We start from the raw sequence: 21591 nt of genomic DNA on the forward strand, positions 1-21591 counted from the left end.
ACCATCAGATGTTATGAATCATATGAAACCATTAGAAATGTAAACAGAAATTAGAAATGTGAAATATTTTATACTTTGCCAATATTTCTTTTTAGTCTGCATAGAAATTAATTGCTTCATATGTTGATGTTCAGTTTTCACCATTATATACATTACCTAGGCATTCTATACCATGCTGGTAACACCATAAATTCAAAAATATGCTGGCTTCAACTCAAAAAATTCAAATGTAACAAATGCATTGGTGTGCTTTTTTATGCCTGTCACTTTTATTTTTTTTAAATCACATTTTTCAATTAGCTGTCCTTAAAATTTCAGAGCAATTTTCTTTTACACAATTTATTCTTAACTGATCTACATATTCATAATATTTATAGCACTCATATATTTCTTAATTTTACTTTCTGCAAACAAATTTTAGATATTTCTTCTAAACTACTTGAGCAGGTTTTTAATAAAAAAATATAATATTTTATTGCTAATTATAATAATATTAATTTTACCATTAGTTTTGTCTATAAATGTGTCTCCATTCCATAACACAGTCAAAGATGCTTGCACTTGCCCAATTTCAGCTTCATAAGAATACTGTAAAAAGTGAATATATATATATATTATATGACAGACACACAAATATATATATATTATATGACAGACACACACACAACAATTCAATAATTCAGTCATTTAAATGAAATTATATTTACCATATTCTCTGCACAAATTACAGTATTATCTCTCACTCGTGCAAAAACTCTTTCTTTAGCACCTTCTATTTCAACAACGCACTGAAATCCTTCCTATTAAATAAAATAGTAATATTTGTAATAAAGAATAAGTAATATATGAAGCAAACCCATTTTGAATTCTTAAAAAGTATTCAGTATCTTTACTTTACTTTAATTATCTTTTCTAATTTCTCAGAATAGATAAAAAAATTCAAAGCTTTTAGAAGAATAGTTAACTTAATTGAAAATAAACTCAGTATAATTAATGAAAGTAAATAAGATATGAGAAATTAAAAACTGAAAAAATCTGAACAAAAGAATTTCAGAATTCTCATAAAATAACTATTGATGTCAAATTTCTAATTATTTGATTTTTTTTAGAAAAAAGCTATATTATCTATAAATTCAAGTTAAAAAAAAATCTGTAAATCCCATATTTTTTTTCATTTAATACAAAAAAAAAAAAAAGATATATATCTATATATATGTATTTTTATTATATATATGTAATATATATGTTATTTTTTGTAATATTTTTTGTATATGTGTAATATATATGTTAAAATAATTTTTATTATTTATATATATGTAATATATATGCATTATTTATATATATGTAATATATATGTATTTTAGTATATTGTTTTTAGTATAGTATATATATTTTTAGTATATTTTATATATTGTTTTTAGTATATATGTATATATATATATGTATATATATATATATATATATATACTAAAAAAAGGAGAGAGATTTAAAATAATTCAAAAACTATTCAATCCTTTAATTTTTAATGAGTTTTTAGTAAAATTCTTAATAATGCTTAAATTCTTAATGAATCTCATCCAATTTTTAATAAAAATATGACAAACATTCAGAAGATGAAATTTTATTTAAGTCGCAATTCTGGAAAGATATTAAAGAATATTTTTACTTCCTTGCATGACGTAAAGGAAGTATTGCAATCACAAAAAATTTCAGGTATCATATTTCAAAGAAAATATCCATTTTGATTGCTCTCGAATCTATCTGAATGATTGTTTTGCATGATATTTGTACATATAGACAGAACAAAGAACTTTTTCCAAATTGATTGTAAAATGGATTCAGAAAAGTATAATGTATGTACTTATGTACATAAGTATGTATGTGCACATCTTGTATAACTCAAAAATGAGTAGCCATAAAACATTGTAATTTTGTATATAGGACTGCTAGAATATGTAGTTGTGCACCTTCCTTTTGCACTGCAATTGGCTGCACCAAATGTGCATGTTTGTATGTATGTGTATATATGTGTGTGTGTGTTTGTATATGTGTACAGAAAAAAAAAAAAAAAAAAAAAAAAAAAAACTTTAAAACTAGTGAATTTAAAAATTTATTCAAAAGAACTAAAAAGTAAAATCCTGCATAAATACTGTAAAGATAATACTTAATTTAATAAAGTAATAGAAAATATAAAGGAAGTTATCTCTTTTGAAACTTGAAATCAAATTTAGAATGCAAATGTGCACTATTGTGGTGATAATTATTTGGAATTTATAAATAAATACACTGGAATGTCAATAAAAAAATAAAACAGAAGAATAAAAAAAGAAAATTATTACTGAATCCATAGAAAGATCGTGATGGTTCAAGGGGAACTGATAACTGAACTAATTTGGATATTCTAAAATTGAATAGAAATGTAAAATTGAATTGAAATTTGTTCAGCTATGCGAAATGACAAAATGAACTTTTTATGAATTGTTGATAGTTGTATGGAGAGGTTCCATTTCCACTTGATAAGTCAGGATTTTTTTGTGGAATCAGCAATAATTACCTTGTTTTATTCTTCAGTTTTACTTTTTAATTAACATTCCAGTGTATTTATTTATAAATTCTAATTAATTAGTTCAAACATTAGTGTACATCAGATTTCTAAATTGCCAGTTATTTTTACAATAGTGCACATTTACATTCTAAATTTCACTCAGATTTTTCTAGGAGATAATTTTTTTATATTTCCTATTAATTTATTATATAAATATTTTTGCATTGATGAAGGGATCGTACAAATGAACAGGTAAGTACTCAAATCTAAACTCAAGACTTTTTATTAACTCAAACTGAATTAAGAACTACTTATATACAGCTGGAGAACATGCTGGAACATTCCAGACTCGAAATGTTCTGGAAGAATAAGAAGGACATATACATAATTAAGATAACATTAACAAGAAGGAAATTTACAAAAAAACAATTATCCCACATCTTGCAGTTGATGGGTTTCAAACCTGGCCCAGTGAGCTCAGTATTCATTTTTTGATATAATGGTAAACTATGCATTTTTGCTTTAAAAATGATTGAATTACATTCTAGTTAAGGTTTTTATGTCTTTAGTTAACCTGCAAGCAATAGTTGTATAATTACAATGATTTAAAACTTTAAGTGTTTACATTTAGAACTAGTAGAATAGTGATTTAAGTCAGCTGGTGCAGCAACTTCAGTGCCTGTTTGCCGAATGGGACTTTAACATTCAATTTTGTGCACTGAAAATTTGGCCTTCTTGCCCTTGGGTCAAATTGCCTGTTTTGGCATAGAAGCTTTAATTCTATGCCAAATTGTAAAATTGTAAAAATTTTTTTAAACTGTATTTGGTGTTTTAGGTTTTTCTGTATTTAATAATTATTAATGAAAATGATTTGAGTTTTTTATGTATTGTTACCCAGATGCTATAGTGGTTAGGGAAGGTTACTGTGGTACCAAAAAGCCCATGTTCAAATCTCGGAGAAGGCATGGTTGTAACTGTCTTTCCCCTTCATAGGAGGCAACAGTGGCTGTCTAATATTTGCCTACAATAAAATGGCCACCACTTCTTGCCTTAGGAAGGGCCAATGCTGAATGGGCAAAAGTCCACTTTAGATGTAAAAAAAAAATTAAAAAAAAAAAAAAATTTATGTGTTTTTGCCTTGCTGCAAAATGAGAATTGAATGAGAAATCTATCTCAAATGAAATTCAAGTAAATAAGTTTAAATGAAGAGCAGCAAAAAATGTGTATGATTTAATAGTTCATATAAGGAAGTCATGTGGTGTCCATATCAGATATTTTATTTAAACTTTAGAAATCTTCTGCAGGTATTTTAAGATTTTAAATAATATTATAAACATGTTGTAACAAACTTATTAGCATGTCAATCCCAATAGCAGTTGTACACAGTGCTGATTTTAACTAACAAGTGACTAGATATTACCTCTATACAGTTTGAATAAAATGGTACAAATTTTGCACAAAAATTAAATATAGCTATCTTTAATCCAAAGTTTAAAACCTAAATAGAAAGAAAATAACACATACCAAGGGTGTTAATAAGTTTTTGACACCTATGGATATTTCTTTGCGCACACCATTTGGCAACAAAATTTCATCATCAATATTAAAGCTAGGACAATGCTGTCTCCCTTTTATGAGTGAATTTTGAGGATTCTGTAAGTATAAGGGTGTACATATAATACTTATTCAAAACAAATTACTTACACAAATGTAAAAAAAAAAAAAAAAAATATTGGAAGGTATTAAAAGACAATTGAAAGTATAAATGTATAAAAGATATTAAACAAACAAGATACTAAAAACAGCATTCTCCAAAAAGCCTCTTAAAGTTTTATGTTATAATATGCAAGCCTATATGCATATATGCACATTAACCATAGCCTATGATTAATCAAAAATAAAACAATTAATGGTCCAAGAACTGCATCACTTTATTTCTCCAATGCATATCAATAATAGGTATTAACTCTGGCTAAGAGGTCCCTAATCCTTATTTTTCAAAATTCAGTGAAGTCTCATAAGCTGATCGCATTTATAAGCTAAAACAGTTTTTAAAAATTTGGCTGTTTTACCACAGAAACCTCAAACATCTACAAAAACTTTTATCATATCTTCAGTAAAAAACTCACTGCAAAGAATGCACAAAGATTTTTCTGCACTAAGATATATAACATGTAGCATTAGTAGTAATGATGCTGTGTTTATAGTTTGCGCTGTGTTCTTTTGTAGCTTCAATTTAGGAAGGAACTGGTGAACCTTTTTTAAGCACAGCATGTATAGACTTAAAAATTTCCTAAATTAGCCCTGTTAATTTAGGAAGTATAAATCAAAAGTAAAACTAAGAAAGCAACTATTTTCCTTTATTGCTCAGGTATTTTATTAACACTGAATTCTGGAATGCAAAAGGAAAATTTTTATGGTTAAAAAAGTATTGTTTCTATTTCAAAATTTGGCATAAACAATGAATTATTTTTCTGAACAGTCGCCAAACCAAGGCAATTGTTTTAAACATATATACACAGACGTCTTTTAGCTTCATTAAAATAAATAAATAAAACTCTCATAGCTCTATTTCTATTCAGCTAATTAATGCTAAAAATTTTAGATAATTCAATCCAAGAAGATTCAATCCAATCCAATTCAATTATCTAATTCAGCATTTCCCAAACTGCATTCCATGCAACTATGGTGTTTCATAAACAGTCACTACATGTTCCATGAAAAAATATGAAATTAATGGTTGGAAAACAGTGTAGCATTGTCTGTTTCTATGTATTTCACACAATTTAAAACAATTCTTAAAAATTTTAAAGAGAAAACAGATAAAACAAAGTGGTTTAAATCCCATACACAGTAAATTTAGTAAGGTAGCATGACACCTGATAGCTGATGCTTCCAACAAAATGCATCAGAATGCATTAACACATTTCTATTTTGTGCTCCAAAGTAAAGAATTGTTTCAATTTTACTTTTAATATCTGAAAACAGTTAATTTTCTATGGACTTTTTTTTTTTAATTAACAACATAGTTTTGCAAGGCAAGTTCACATTATGCTGCAACAAAATCCAGATATAGAAATTGACTTGATAGTGTATCTACTGAGAAAATTCAGTTTCTAGCTTAACATTAAAAGAATTTGTAATTTAAAGACACACCAGAGTCATTGAAAACTAATTAGCACTTTTCTATAAATATTATAGTTATTTTTTCATTTAATTATATTTATATCTCTTTTCTTTGTAAAAATAAAAACTGAAAACATTTCTTTTATTAGACACGGTATTAAAAAATGGGACTGAATTTTTGTTTTGTTTAATTTGTCTGTGTTATCATTATTATAATTAAAAAACCCAAACTGTGTTTCTTAAACATTTTGAAACTTGGAAAAAAGTTCTGAAATGAGAAAAGTGTGGAGAATACTGGTCTGTGTAATTGATTACACATTTGGAATGAACAGAAGATACTAAAATATTTCCTACTTGAACTCTGCAATCAATGTTCAAGTAACATACAAATTTAGTTTAAACAGAATTACCTACTTTTTTCTTTTTCATTAATATATAAATAAAATCCCTCACAGCTACATTTATATAATCAAGAATAAGAATCAAGTGAATAGGTTAATTGTTAAATTGGTTGGTTAAAATACAGTGGAATATACACATAATTTAATCTCTTTTTTTTAGTATTTATTTACACACAGTTAGAATTTTTTATGCATTATTATATTTCAGAGTTATTAACTTACACTTTCTCCAACAATGACTCTACGAGAACAAGTTGTTGCATTACTTGTACAAGTATTTTCATGGACGCACCAACTACAAGCCCAGGTACTAGTTACACAAGCTTTACATCTAACATGGAGAAAATGGAAAATGAACGTTAAGTTTAATGCCTACTAAATTCATTAACTAAACATAAAAAATAAAAGTTTCACAAAAAAAGCTCTTGAAAAAGAACTTACGTTTTGTGAACTTCACAATCATAAAACACAAATGGCCGGTGAATGAAATCTGTTTCAGTTTCACTAGATCGAACAGCAAGGTTCACAATAACATGATCTGAAAATAAATACTGTTATATAAATCCAAAATTTACAGTAATTATGCAGTGGATTTCAATAAGAAAGAATTCAGAGAAAATTCCTAAATACATAATTTAGTTACACAAAGAAGATTTGTCTATGCATAACTGTAATAATCTTTAATATAATTTTACAGAGCTTATTTATTAGATAGTATTCCATTTAAGGTCTGATGTTTTAAATATGAAAATTATAAATTAAATGTGTCTTGAGAAATATCAAAAGAAATATTTTATAATACACATGCAGAGAAAAAGAAATGAAGGGATAAGAAATAAAAATTTCTTAAATAAACAGAAACATATTAAATGAATAAAATGCTAAAATTCAAATATGAAAAGGGTCATTTTAGCAATGCACTTTTATATATGATCTAATATATTTCATTGTTTTAAGTACAAAACATGTTATATTTTATAAGGAATATAATGCAATACAAGTTTCAAACCTATACCTTCATTTGTTAAAATAGGTGGTCTTGCAGTGACAAGAGGAGTCATGCATGCTAATCCACTATGTGTTACTCTGGCTTGGATTGGTGCACTTTCTCCAAAAACGCATAGATAGTGGGCACCATATGGCAACTGTGGCAACTGATTGATCACTAATTCTACCTAAAGGAAATTACACTATTTTGTAATAAATTATGCATTTTTATTTTTTATGATCATGGTTTCAGGTATTTGGTAAAATTTTAAAAAATAACCATACAGTGGACATTTTGCTTTAATATGATTAAAGAAACGCTACAAACTTTGAAGAAAACTCCATTACTAAAAGGCTACAAATTATACCAACTATTACCATGAAATGATAAATGATGACTTGTGACTGAAGAAATTTTACTTTTCACGCAGTTCTTAATATTATTGCATTTTGCACTGTATTTGATTTGATTAAATAACAAATAAAGGTGCAGTATGGTGGGAAATATGTACAATTTTTAACTCCTAATGCATTGCCCATATGATGAGAAAAATTTGATATAATTTAGACCTTTTTATAAAAATATCTTACTTCAGATTCTAGAGTCATATTCATTCTGAAACCAGTATCATATCTAGAATCTACCTTTGTTCTATCTACAAGCTACCCATTGAAAGAAACATTTTCCAGAATTTTTATTTTGGAGATTCTGATTGATTGACTTCAGCAAAAACTAATTCTTTTGAGAAATCATGTAAAGGATAACACTTCAAATAAAACATTTTCAGTTCAGTGTCAAAAATTCATGTGTAGGATATAGCTTTCAATGAAACATGTTTCAGCTAGGAACCCTCCAATGGTGGTGATGGGCAAGCTTGTTTCTTGGAAAAAGTTTCTTATAACTTCAGATCTGACAACTCAATTAAGTATAAGTAAAAAAATCCATAGTTCTTTTTTATTTCTGCTAAGCAACAATTCTAATTTAGATAAAATTTTTTCTGCACTTTATATATGCATACAAATGGAAGAAAAAAGGAAGAGAGAAGGACAATAAATAAGAAACAACTAAAAAATAATTAAAAATTCAATTAAAGAAAAAGTTTGGTTATATAGCCTGATTTAAAAGAAGAAATGAAGTATACAATTACAGAACATTCTTACCAAATAAAATTTAAATTGATTATAAAAATATAAACTTAATTTCAATCACAAGGCTGTAAAATTTGAACAATTTAGATCATACAAAACAGAGGATATGAAGCAATAGAATTAAACTTACTACAGCCATGCTGTTATAAGGCAGCTGATCAGGTCTCACAGCTTGAAAATCTATGCATTGTTTTGTTTCTAAGGACAACCACCGAGGAGAACTACGATCACTAAATGACCAAGTAGCATTCTGACAGGCAGCTTTGATTGTACACCTATATTCAAACAAGACAGGACATGATATTAAAAAAAAAAAAAAAAACTTTTCCCATGGAAGTGTAAAGGAATTTTGATTACCATAGCTATAACAAAGATCTAAAAAAATATACCATTAATTAAAAAATAAATTTTAATGGTAGTGTATTTCAAGATATATCAATTCAGTTGTATCAAAAAAATTAAATTAAAATATGTTTTGGAATTTACTCATAAATCTAGATGGTGACAAATTTTGCTTCTGAAAATCTCCCCTAGTTAACAAGACATTCTCATTTTGAAACTACAGTAAAAGCCTGATTATACAGCTTTCAATTAATTGAAAAGCAAAGTAACCAAAATATTTTTGAATCTGGAAAAAAAATCATAAATAAAAATAAAATTAACCTTTTTTTGGGACATATATGTCCCACCCATGCACTGCTTTAAATATGTCTCAAGAAATTTCAGTAAACTGAGATTTAAAATTTCCTCCTTAATATGAAGTATAAGACCCTGCCGATTTGTTTTTCTGCTCCTTGCCTAAAACAGACGAATAAATGGTCCTAATATGTACAAATTTGGTCTCTATAGCTCATTGTAAAAGTTTAAACAAATAAGAGACTTGTAACTCCCTTATAAAACATCAATAGGACTATGATTTGAATCAAACATCAACTGTTGCCAAACAGTGTGATTTAGTAGCAATAATGGATAAGCATGATGTAACACTTTGGCTTTATGTACACCCAAATAATTGTTGATAAGATGGTTTAATTTTTGTACAAAATGAAGCAAGTTAACTGCATTTTATCTGTTTATCAATCATATTAAAAAAAAAAAAAAAAAGATTAAAATTAAGGACTTGTTTTCAACGGAACAGCATGCCATAGAATACTTTTAAATTTATATTATAATCCTGGAGTTAAGAAAAATGCTACTTAAAAGAAAATGGAAAAAAACAAGGCCATAAGTTATGACAAATAATTTAAGTTTTTTTTTATATGTTATGGTTATAACTTGTATTTGATTAATTAAATGAAAAACAATCTGTTCCTTCTAATTTCTGAAGGAATGACTGGTGGAAGTTTGACAAGATCACCACCAATTTTCATGATTGAAAGAATTTTGCAATTGAATATGATGTTTTATTTTGGCATTAATATCTAAGATGCCCTTTTTTCTTTTGACAACCTTGTATAATTTAAACAGTGTCATTTAATATTCATTGATAACAACTAAAATGACTATAATTTGATTGAAAATAATATAATTTATAATTTGATTTATATAATAATTTTTATTTTATATATTGATTATTTGATATCAATAATTTTCAGGTTTTCAGAATTCACCATTTCATCACCAGCTTTTACTGTAATACTACAAATTAAAAATTTGTTAAATTTGCTTTTCAGTTTGACTACAATTTAATCAATAACTGTATCATGATGTGAATTTTCATGAATTGTGGATTGTAATAAAATTGTGTATTATAATTTTGATTTACCAATTACATACCAGTTATTTGTGTTATTGCTTTATTTCTGGCATACATCCCTCTGGCCTCAAAATATTAACATAAAGTCTCATTTGTGAAATAATTTGAAAATTATTAGTGTATATAACAGGCCTCAAACATTTTGCAAATTTTCACTACTTGCCCTGTGAATTGTCTTTCCCCTCCATGGTAAAATGACTGCCATAATCATGATGGACAGAGCTTATATGATGAAGAACAAGGCATCTATAAATTTAAATGGCTAATTAATTAATTAACTAATTGACTTTAAAACAGAATATGTATAAAAATGCAATTGGAAATTTTATTATTTATAAAAGGTAAATAAAAAATCAATGGAAAGTACCTCCTTTCGAGGGAGCACCAACCACAGTAAGGATTTCTTGCTTGAAGGCATTTATCACAGGTATTGTATTGTTGACAGGCTTCTATACGTATTTTGCTTATCTGAAAAAGAATAATATGTTATAGAAAGTATTGCAGTGAAGGAAACATTGATTCTGAATAAGTTTAAAAGAAAAAGTTAATAACAAAGGAAATTACAATGCATATGCAAATATTTTCCTACAACTGCAATTTTAATTATTATGTAGTATAATAAAGGATTAAAAGATATAGTGCTAACATATACTTTTATTTTGGAAAATTTTAGAAAAAGGCAACAAACTATTTACAACAAAACAGTAAAGTTAGATAAATAAATAAAAAAAATATTAACACATTTTTAAAAATGCGTACGTAAGAACTAAAAATGTACAAGCTGTAAACTAAGAAATCAAGCTATATATATATATATAATAGGAATGAACAATTTAAGTATTAAAAAACCATGTTGTTGAATTAAAAAAAGTAATATAAATTATTCAAGACAGAATATGCTTGTTGAATTAGTCATTATAAATATATACTTAACTGCAATTTTTAAATAAAAAATGGCACAATCGTACATTTAATAAAACAAAGTATTAGCTAAAATACTGAGAAAATGAGTTTAAAAATACTTTTTATGAATCTAATGCATGATAAAACTAATACAAATCAACCAAAAGGAAAATATGTTAATAAAGCATTCTGGTCACCTTGTAAGGTGAAGCTGCATATATATATTGTTGAGATGGATCCAAAGCAAGATCTCCTAATATCGGATTACCAGAATCTACCACTACTTCTTCAAATTCTTCCGCCTCTGTACTTTTTGTTATGAGCAACTGCAATAAAAAAATTAATATATATTATAAAAAAGCTATATACAAATAAAAATATACAGTTACTAAATTAAGAATTACACTATGTACATTAATTTTTTTTTGCATCGTTTCCAACATATTTTACAACAGTAGATGTTGCTTAAAATAATAATTATCAACAGGAATCATGGTAACATGTATGAACTTGTAGTGCAATATAGTTTTAACGGTTAAACTCTTCCTCTCATTTTCTGAAGCTTTCTCATTAAAAAAAAATAAATAAATAAATAAAAAAATAATAATAATCTTTAGTTATCCCATGAGGATAAGTTTCTTCATTGAAATTTTCCCTCCAGAAGCTGAAGAAGAAGATGGGTTTTATTTAATCTTTGAAGCTATAGTACTGTAAATTCATGCATGTTACATGATTCATATTGATAATTTAACATTTATTCTTCAACATGCCCTTTTTTTATAACAGCATAGAATTATTTCTAAACTAAAATCATGACTTTTCAATCTGTAATTTTCAATTTACAGCTTCAAAAGTTGATTTATATATTTTGCAAATGCACATGAAAGATTATAAAAAAAAAAAAAAAAAAAAAAAAAAAAAAAAAAAAAAAAAGCCGCCTACTCGGTCTATAAAAAAAACAAGTAAAGAAAAGAATGAAAATTAATCTGTTATCATTTAAAAAAATTTAGAAAATGAAAAATAACAGCTGAATTAAAGTGTAAATTAAGTTAAATGTGTTAAATAATGTTACGAGTTTTGTATATATGTAAATTATTTTAGCAAGATTATATGTAAATTATAATATATCTTGAATAATGTAACATGAAGGGCATCAGAAATGCAAAATTTTGCTAGAAAAATAGGTTTGGTTTACTTGATTATGGCAAAGCATGCAAGGGTTATCTGCCTAAAAGAACACAGCCTTCATGGAGGACATTCTAGGAAAAACTGGCTCATATACACATTACACATGGGAACAACCATGAAAATGCCTATACAACCAGCCCATTCCCCAGGATTCATAGCCTGGACTGAACCACCCGTGTTCAGCTACTTTACTGCTTGGTCGCTGGTAAGCCACCTGGAAAAATAGGATTATAGGGATAAGTCCATTTAACATTAAAGTAAATGGCCGTCTCACCAAACTGGCTAAATTAGCCAAGCTGGCGATGGTTGTGGGGATTAATTTTTGTTGCCGAATTTGGCAAGTTATCATCAAACATGGCCTCTAACTAGCAACATTTTGGTCCATTCGCTGTATTACTGTAACTAGTCTGATTTCTATGTAACCAACTGTATCCAACACTATGTAACTATAATTGTGTATGCCTTCCATTAGCTTCAAGAAATCGAAGGCACTGGAAATTTCTCAGCTGAGGGAAAACTATACTGGAAAGAGCATTAGTTCTCAGTTTAGTTAAGAGTTTATCTCAGAGGATTCAGAGACCACTGTGTGAGTTTATGCAGTTGAAGCATTTTATATTGAGTTGTTTAACTTCCTTAGTAATTTGAAGTGTAAATACTAATTGTGCTCAGTCATACTGAGAAGAGTGGTACTACTTTCATGAAAAGTTCCAGAACTTTTCTTTTGAGAAAATAAGTTCTATCTACCCAGCAGTGGTTCTGTATGCATTCAATCCATAATGAACCTTTACACATGCAACAATAATTATGTGAATCATCAAAATAGATTAAGATTTCTTTAAAATTTTAAATTTAACTAAAGAGCACTTTTATTTAATTAAATTCTCTCCTGTTCCCAAAACTGGGGAAATTCTGGAAGAAAATGATTACCTGTAAAGAAATTTCTTCTCATATCATTAAGAAATACTGGAAACATACAAAATTACCTTTTTCAGTACACCAGTACCAGTTCCTACGAAGGCAACTGTATGCTGTCCTGTCGTTGCCATTGTTACACTAGTTAGTGTTGTATTTGTAAACACTATGGCAGCCATGACTGAAATTGGCACTGACCCATTTAACTTGACTGTTTCATTGCAGAAGTTGAGAATATTTCCAGCTTTCTATAAAATAATATTAACAAATATAATTAATTGTTAGATTATGAGATAAAATAACATTTACATTAATAGTTTCATTTTTAGAAAAACTCTTAATATTTTTTCCTGGTTAATTAAATATAAATGATAAGTACAGTGGTTGTTTTTTAATAAATATATGAAAGCATTAGATTAAATATAAAATAAAGGAAAATTTCACTCAGTACGAATTACTCAAATTTTATTTTTCTAAGTATACGCTTAAAAAAAATAAAAAAACTTTAATATATATATACAGCACAAAGTCCGTAATCCGGACGTCCATTATCCGGAATGATCTATAATCCGGACCTCAAACCCACAAACTTACGTAATGCGTTTACGCATGCGGACTTCCGATAGTGAAGAAAGTGACAGAGAGGTTATTGAAAACGAAAAAATTTCGATTGACAAGTTAGTGGGTATTCTCGACACAGCAATTACAAGACTTGAACAGTTGAACTTTGTAACTGAACAAGAAATTATGTCTGTTTATAGAATTAAAGAGAAATTATTAGCACAAAAAACGAAGCAACTTAAATAACTTACATTGAAAGAAATGAAGTAAATAAATAAATATTAAGCTTTTTTTTTTTTTTTTTTGTAAATTTTGATACCCTTTAGATCATAATTGCTCTTTATTTCATAAATTATGGTTACATATTTTTAATTGTATAATTTCTGCATGCCATCTTACCAGATATAAACTGATGATCTATAATCCGGAAAAACCCCTAATCCAGAATCGCTGATGTTTCGACGAGTCCGGATTACGGACTTTGTATTGTATATCAGAAAATAAATATATTATTGATATTTAAAAGTATTAAAAGTATAATACTTCCAGTTTTTAATAAAACAAAACTGGTTTATTTAAAGTGTACTTCTCAGTCCTTCATAAAAAATGCTTGCTTAATTAATTTTATATAATTAAAGTTTTAGCCTATCAATGCACATATATATTCAGCAGAATAAGAATGGAGATATGTACTTGCATTAATTGAATGCAAAAGATTTTCTGTCTTGCATTATAATACATATCATAAAGTGAAAAAAGTTGCTAGTTAACATTAAAATTCAATAAAATAAAATAAAATAAAAATGTTTTCATTTAAAAAATACAAGGGTTTATAAAATAAGCCCTGTGATCTAACATTCCTATATAAATTTCGAAGAAACTTGCATGGAACACATTTTAACACAGAATTCCCATTTATCAACTTATCGATGGAATAACTACAAGCACAAAATTTTTGATTTTCAGGTAAAGTGGTAATGAATTACATTAAAGTACGAAAGTCGGCTCCCCAATCCGGAGTGATCTAATATCCAGACCTCCGGACCAGGGCCGTTTTTAGCGGGGGTGCAGTGTGTAATAGTATGTGGGCGATGAAGATCAGTAGCGACCGGACTCTCTGCAATACTATGCCTAAATATTTTTAATTCACTGTAAGTAGTTGTCATATGTAAGTACTTTTTACACAGTTTCATATGCAAATACTTAATGATATTGAAATAAAAAATTGTATTCATTAATGAGCATTTAAAAAAAATTGGGGGGGGCAATTTTAAGAAAGCACGTGGGCAGCCAATGGCTTAGAAACGACACTGCTCCGGACCTCTAGGAAATTTTCCCCTTACAAAGTATACAGTACTCGAGAAATGAAGAGTATAATATACAAGAAACAGCAGGTCGCATAAAAGGCATTTTCTGAGATTTCTGTAACTTTAAACACTTGCTGGCTATGGAATCCCATCGAGGCTAATGACAATCAAATTCTCAATATTACATTAACGTCTCCATTTTATTCTTTCCCCGCAATCTCAATTTCAATATCCACTGACGTCAATTAGGCAGTGGATATTGGAATTATGCGCGCATTGAAATGGAAATATAAAACCGAAACAGCAGCAAACCATCCAAGAAATCTAGAAATAATATCTAATACAAGGGGCACTACAAGATCGTGAAAGAACATGTCTGCAGATATTTTTAAAAATGCTTCGCATAATTTAATGCCAGCTACTAAATTTCATCATGATGAAAGCCTCGAAACAGAAGATTTCCGTATATAACAAAATGTGAAATTTTCCTGTGGATGGAATATGAGAAGAAATGCTAAATGGAGACAATATAACTTACATTATGATGACAATGCATCAGTCATCAATCAATTAACGGAATCGCGAATATCTGTTGTATGGATCCATAAAATATCACAATTTCGGATTCAATTTCACGTGGTGGTGATTTAAAAAAAAATATTCTTTATGAAAAATACCTCTTGCTTAAAAAAATATTAATGAAGAATATTTTTAAATTTATTCTTTATATACGTCATTTTATTAGATTTAAACTGATGATCTAAAATTTGGAAATTTCGGGATGTTGGATTTCGAGCTTTGAGCTATTTAAATTTTGAAAATTGTATATTCGTGAAATTACATTTTAACAAAGCAAGAAATGATAATAGTTTTTAACGTCTCAGAAAAAGTATATGGAAAAAGTATATGGACATATAATCAATTAATTTTCTACTGTTCTTGTTGTTCCAAACGTCCGGACACTTGCAACTCAATATGTTCCTTAGGAATAACAAAACCCATCGGACATTCAGCTATCTCATCACTGAGAACGTTATCCAAAGTGCATCACAAAAGGCGTCCAAATCATACCTGCGAGAAGGATTAAGCTGACCCACAGTTTTGACAGAAATTACTCCGAAGGACGATTTTGAGGATCTGCCATCTTCTTCTACCAATTTCTTGATAGAACTTTCGGCTCAACAGTATTTTAACAGCCCCATGCCGCAAAGATACTATACACTTACAAACAGCCATATCTTCTACGGGATTTGAACCCGGGTCTAAGGCTATGGTATCTTGCTTCACTCCCATCATGCTAACATTATAAAGATATTGTTAACGACAAACTTTATTCATGCATACCTCTAACTAACCCTTTAATGTTTCGGGTAATGAAACAGTAGTAACTTCTGCAGCGCAAGCCATATTTCAGCGTAAAAAGTAGCATAATTTTATATTACTTTATCGAAGCCCTGGATGCTGAAATATGCTGAAGAAAAATTGTCCCCTGCAGTTAAAAGATATTTTGTCCTAATGAACCAAACCGAACCGCTCTGAAGAAATTCTTAGATATAATTCCAAGTGTCTTGAGATTTGATGGGATATAGTATATTTCAATAATAATATAAACAAAATACAAAAAAACAAACATAATAAAAAAGGATGTACCCAGTTACTATTCAATAAAGAAAGCTAAAAAAAATATTTTTAAGAAATGTCTAGATCTTTCTCAGTCTGATTATCGTCTAAGTTCAGATCCCCAGCCTAGGCCTGGTCCGATGCTAGACTTTTTGCCGCCGGATGCAAACGCCAGCAAATCCAATATTCTGCCGCTCGATTCTTTCCTAAATTTTCCTGCCGGTGCGGCCGTACTGATTGCACATACTCTGGCGCCGGCCCTGCCTAGAGCAGCAAAATCATTCTATAATTACTTTTAATCTAGATTTTTCTTCATAAAAACAAACAAGTTCCTGAACGAACAATATGCTTAGCACCACGATCTTCCTTAATCTAGCAATGCTCTAGAATTTTAATTCCATATTTTCTTCTAAAGTATACTATACTTTTAATTCAGGAACTTTAATTATATACAGAATCTCTGTATACAGTTAAAAATTAATTCTGTATACAATTGAAAATTTACATATTTTAAAACCGTTTTGGTAATTGATTATAATATATACAATGATATTTTAGTGTATTTGTTATAGCTTTTAATAAATACATTTAAGTTTCAGCACTCTCTCGAAGAGTTCAGTATTCAGTCTCATTATAAATATTCTAATATTTGGAGGCTCGGTGCCCAAAAAAAAATGATCAAATCTATTTCGAATACAAGAAATATCTCACAGACAATCCGAGAGATGGCGACACAAGCACTGTTATTGGTTGAGTTCCCGATACGACGAAGCAATAAAATGTATTAACAGCATTAATATTTATGTTTATTGAATTCTTAAATATGTAAGAAAATAAAAGATTTCCTCAAATATATAAAAATACCATGCGCAAAACTGTACTGTAAATCAGAAAATACTATATATATTATACATAAATGAAGATGCTGTACTAACGATTCGGAAAAGTTCTATTATTTTTTTATGCGTGGATTTTTTTATCCGATGCCTGTTTGTTGCATCAAGCAGATCTGTATTACTATACCTAATTATATCAATGACAAGGCAGTATCAATTTTCTTTCGTTAATGCATTAGCCCCTAAAATGTTTAATTAATTATATTTACATATTTTATATCCATGTTTAATTTCTAGATTCTTTCTGGCTTCTCGTACTCTCACAAAAAATAAGCAACTCACTGGCGACTTTGCGAACTGGTAAGAAATATTTTTTTTGGCTCAAAGCTAATTGTTCTCTTTATAAATAATGTTAAAAAGAAGCAATTTATATGAGACAAATAACTTTATGAAAATTAACAAATTCCATTTGCCCGATATTTACATTTTTAAAGCAAGTGGATATTGTTCAATAAAATTTTGTTTGTAAAACGGTTAAATCTACGTATACTGAATTATTTATGCGGTGAAACAGCCTCAACAGCTGATTTAATGCACCGAATTTAAAATACTACCTTGGCCTTTGACTTGAATTTATTGTCAGACATATAAATAGCATTGACGTACCGACGTATTAACATCGAATGAAGTTGTTATCATTGCACATTAACTGAATGAAATACGTTAATAAAACCCCGACAGTAATAATTTAATTCCGTTATCAATCTGTGATGTAGTAAAATACTATCATAAACATTCTCGTTAAAGACTTACTCTAATCCCGTATAACAACACATGCTAACAACATAATAATGCCACAGCTAAACCCCAGTGCCACATCTATATCCCAGTTGGTTACACAATCTATCATTTTCGCAAAATTGTTAGCATTTGTTAACTCACAATACGGTCTAAATGCAGGTGAACGTCTACATCAGGGTTCACAATTAGAGCAGAATTTCATAGTTTTAGGGCGGATCAGAGAGCCTTTTATTTAGCTGTTACGTATTTAGTTTTAGTTTATGAATATAAAAAACTACTTTTATTAAAAGTATTTACCAACATTTTCTATACTTTTGGCTGCTTAATTTATAAAACACGTTAAAAATAATCTAAATCTAAATAAATGTATATATGTGTTTTTGGCTGCTTAATTTATAAAACACGTTAAAAATAATCTAAATCTAAATAAATGTATATATGTGTTTTTAAAGTTTCGGAAAGGAGAGAGGGACTAGTCTTCTAGCAATCGTGAAGGCTGAGAACCACAGACCTAGATGAATCTCGAAACGAAATATTCGGAGGGCATGTGTACCTAAAATACGTTACTTAAATTGATAAAAGTTTACAAATGGATGCCCTTGGTTTTTTTGGAGATTCTTTTTTGACGCCAAGATCGGCACCAGAAAGGCATTCTAGATGGCCGCTACACAAAACCAAAATAAGAAGTCAAAGAATTGTACAGACTCGGTGCCCATATACACATCGATCTACTTTCACTTAAAAAAAATCATAGACTTGCACAAACTAGGCATTGCGCACTGCTTTGTCCATGTACACGTCGATCTATTTTCACTTAAAAAAATCAAGAAGCTGAAACCAAGTTAAAACTATCATGGTAACCAGAAACGGGATTTTATTGCCAAAATTGAACAAAATTTGTCCCCGATCGAAGGGGCTCCCAATTCTACAAAATCTGTTGCGCAGTTTTTTGGTAAGTAAACTAGAATCATCAAAAGGTTTTCTTACAAATATTTTTCTTTATTTGTGATCATTTACTAACATTACCTTAGACATGTCATATTATTAATCCAAAGGGGCTTTGTCCCTGAAGGTCTACTGTTTTCGTTTTGCGATTTTGCGTCGGAACCCTATAAACGGTGTATCACTTTTCATATTGTTGCCACCAAATATTATCGCCCTGTTTTATATTTGAAGAAATTAAATAATGAAGAACCTGCATAAATGTATGTATTTTTCTCGCATTGTGATAAAACAACGGTACCTAAGCCCAAATTTGAAATTTGGAATTTGTTGTATTATCGATTTCCTATTCAGTAGAACTTTAACGAATTTTTGATTAATAAACTCAAGGATTTAAAAGCGATTTTATCTCCAAGCGCGCGGAACTGTGTATCGAAAATTCTAAAGATATGCTCATTTTAAAATTATTTTGTGACATTGCTGTTGAACTGAATTTTATCGTTTAAGTGCAAAGAAAATTATATTTATTAAATAAAGGTAACACACAAAACGTTAATAAAACACCCCTTTGAGCGTAATTTAAAATCTGAAACCTTTCAGATTTCCCCCCCCCGTACTACAAAGCATCTTCCTGTCTAACAATTAATTGTAGAGAATGAAATAATAGAGATCAGCGTATTTCATTTCTTTACATCTCATCCATTATATTTATATTATTTTGATGCGCTATTTTATTTTTCAGAGCATAGTGGCAGTTCTGACATTAGCTCGAATACATATTTTGTGCTTATCGATGAATACGATGATAGGGGACACAATAATTGTTGTTTATTCCGGTAATAAAATTCCTTTTCTTTCTCTCTACCTATGCAACGAAACCTGGCGAATGTTTCTCAGAAAACACCGCAAAAGATCAAAAAAGGATCTTAACGAATAAAATTATAAGATACAAGATAGACTATGCAGCTAGTCTGTCGAATACTCTAGATTACTGGTAAATGTTTTAAGAATTGTAGTACTAAAATGCAGGGTTAATGCATTTTTATATAAAACTATTACGTTACGTGTTTATTGTGCGTAATTATTAGAACATCTCCCAGTAGTTTCAAACAAAAACGTATATCTGAAAAATATCCACTCTGTTAAATAGACGTAAAAAAAGCCCCATCTCCGCTGTTTTCCATTCGGCCAAAGAAAATGTTCTGAAATCGTAGAAACGACTGCAAAATTTAGATAGGCTAGAAAAAAGAACTTTCCTTACGAAACAGAATAAAATACATGGTAAACATTTAGGGCGTTCTCCATTGAATCGAGTCATTTTTCGAATAGTGCTGTTTTCCTCCTTGCATAAAAAGTTTATAAACCATATTATAAACTGATGTGTCAAAGTATGTAAATTATGTATCAAGTCACACATTCCCTCAGACGAATGAGTCGTTAAACTGGTAGTTCGGCTTGGGTTCGAATCCCGGCAAACGGACTGCTGCAGAGACGTTTTCGTGGTTTTCCCCGTGTAATGTGGATAACAATCAATTTCCCTTAAAAAGTCTTCCACGAAGGCACCCCTTCCTTTAGGTAGGATAGCCGTAGTGTGTTTTGCTGTAATCAAACAAACCAAACCCTCATGTGAAATTTAATAGCTAAAAATGTGGTTAATCAGTTATTGGGCCTTTGAACAATTATAATTTAAGTATGATGTGTAAGCATTCCATCAGTTGCTAATGAATTACGATCTGTGCGAAGTTTCGAATAAGATCACTGAAATACAGAGAGGGAACAAGCATAAGTAATTTATAAAAGCACTGTATAGAATACTTAGGCAATAAATATACAGAATGAAGGTAACTGGATGTCGAAGTATGAAACGATTAATATTTCACGTATGTTCTAGGCATTCTATGCAATGCCAAAAGACAAGCCGACAAAGTATAAAATACTGAAACTAAAGATCACGCGGCAAAGCATGTTCACCTCAGACGAAAAATTATTCACTTGCATTTTTGTTCGGAAGTCACGAAATACGCTATTTTGAGTTTGTTCAGCGAAGATTCTAGTGCGCATAGTTTCATAGTGTGCTGTATGAAAATGGAAGAGCAAGTTATAGTGCCGGCCGAGAAAGAATCATGGCATGATGATAAACAACGACTATTCTATTATGAGGTGTCTAAAATGCAAGTCAATGCATTTTATTGCTTTTTTAACTGGAAAAAAAAAAGTGTTTTCCCTAAACGAAATTTACTTATAAGAAATTAGTCAGCGATATAAAAAAAGTCAAATATGACTACTAAAAAAGCCGCAGGACTATTCTGTTGTTTTCCTCAATAAGAAAATCCTATACTTTAATTTGTATTTTTTTCATTTTCATGCATGTCTTTTCAATGAAAGTCTTATCGTGAATCTCTTATTACTTTTTCTAAATAGAATTTGCCAATCTATAGAATATATATCGTTTAAATGATTCTCTTTTAATATTTCGCCTAAACAGCATTTGTCATTCTATACAACGCCTAGGGAAAGTATATATTATATAATTATAATACAAATACTTCACGTTTTA

The 21591-nt window shown here is 29.0% G+C and overlaps 1 protein-coding gene and 1 long non-coding RNA gene across 5 annotated transcripts in view; one reads left to right on the forward strand and one right to left on the reverse strand.

Moving 5' to 3' along the window:
• LOC118190710 (plexin-B-like) overlaps positions 1-21591 on the reverse strand; it is a 1029017-nt gene that overhangs the window by 44324 nt on the left and 963102 nt on the right. For all 4 annotated transcript variants that reach the window (XM_085812956.1, XM_085812954.1, XM_085812955.1 and 1 more), the window contains 10 exons: positions 13039-13215; positions 11065-11193; positions 10332-10432; positions 8339-8483; positions 7088-7247; positions 6514-6610; positions 6295-6403; positions 4070-4198; positions 708-800; positions 504-588 (listed from right to left, as the gene is read on the reverse strand). In XM_085812956.1, the coding sequence (XP_085669082.1) occupies positions 504-588; positions 708-800; positions 4070-4198; positions 6295-6403; positions 6514-6610; positions 7088-7247; positions 8339-8483; positions 10332-10432; positions 11065-11193; positions 13039-13215 (1225 nt within the window). The remainder of the gene's footprint in view (positions 1-503; positions 589-707; positions 801-4069; positions 4199-6294; positions 6404-6513; positions 6611-7087; positions 7248-8338; positions 8484-10331; positions 10433-11064; positions 11194-13038; positions 13216-21591) is intronic.
• LOC146998016 (uncharacterized) lies at positions 4134-7564 on the forward strand. Its single transcript, XR_015040218.1, has 2 exons — positions 4134-4200; positions 7106-7564. It is a non-coding gene; the product is annotated as an uncharacterized LOC146998016 (long non-coding RNA).

The sequence above is a fragment of the Stegodyphus dumicola genome, chromosome 3 (assembly GCF_044657685.1).
Source record: "Stegodyphus dumicola isolate Sdum_Otavi_A_Nest chromosome 3, ASM4465768v1".
NCBI classification, from domain to species: Eukaryota; Metazoa; Arthropoda; class Arachnida; order Araneae; family Eresidae; genus Stegodyphus; species Stegodyphus dumicola.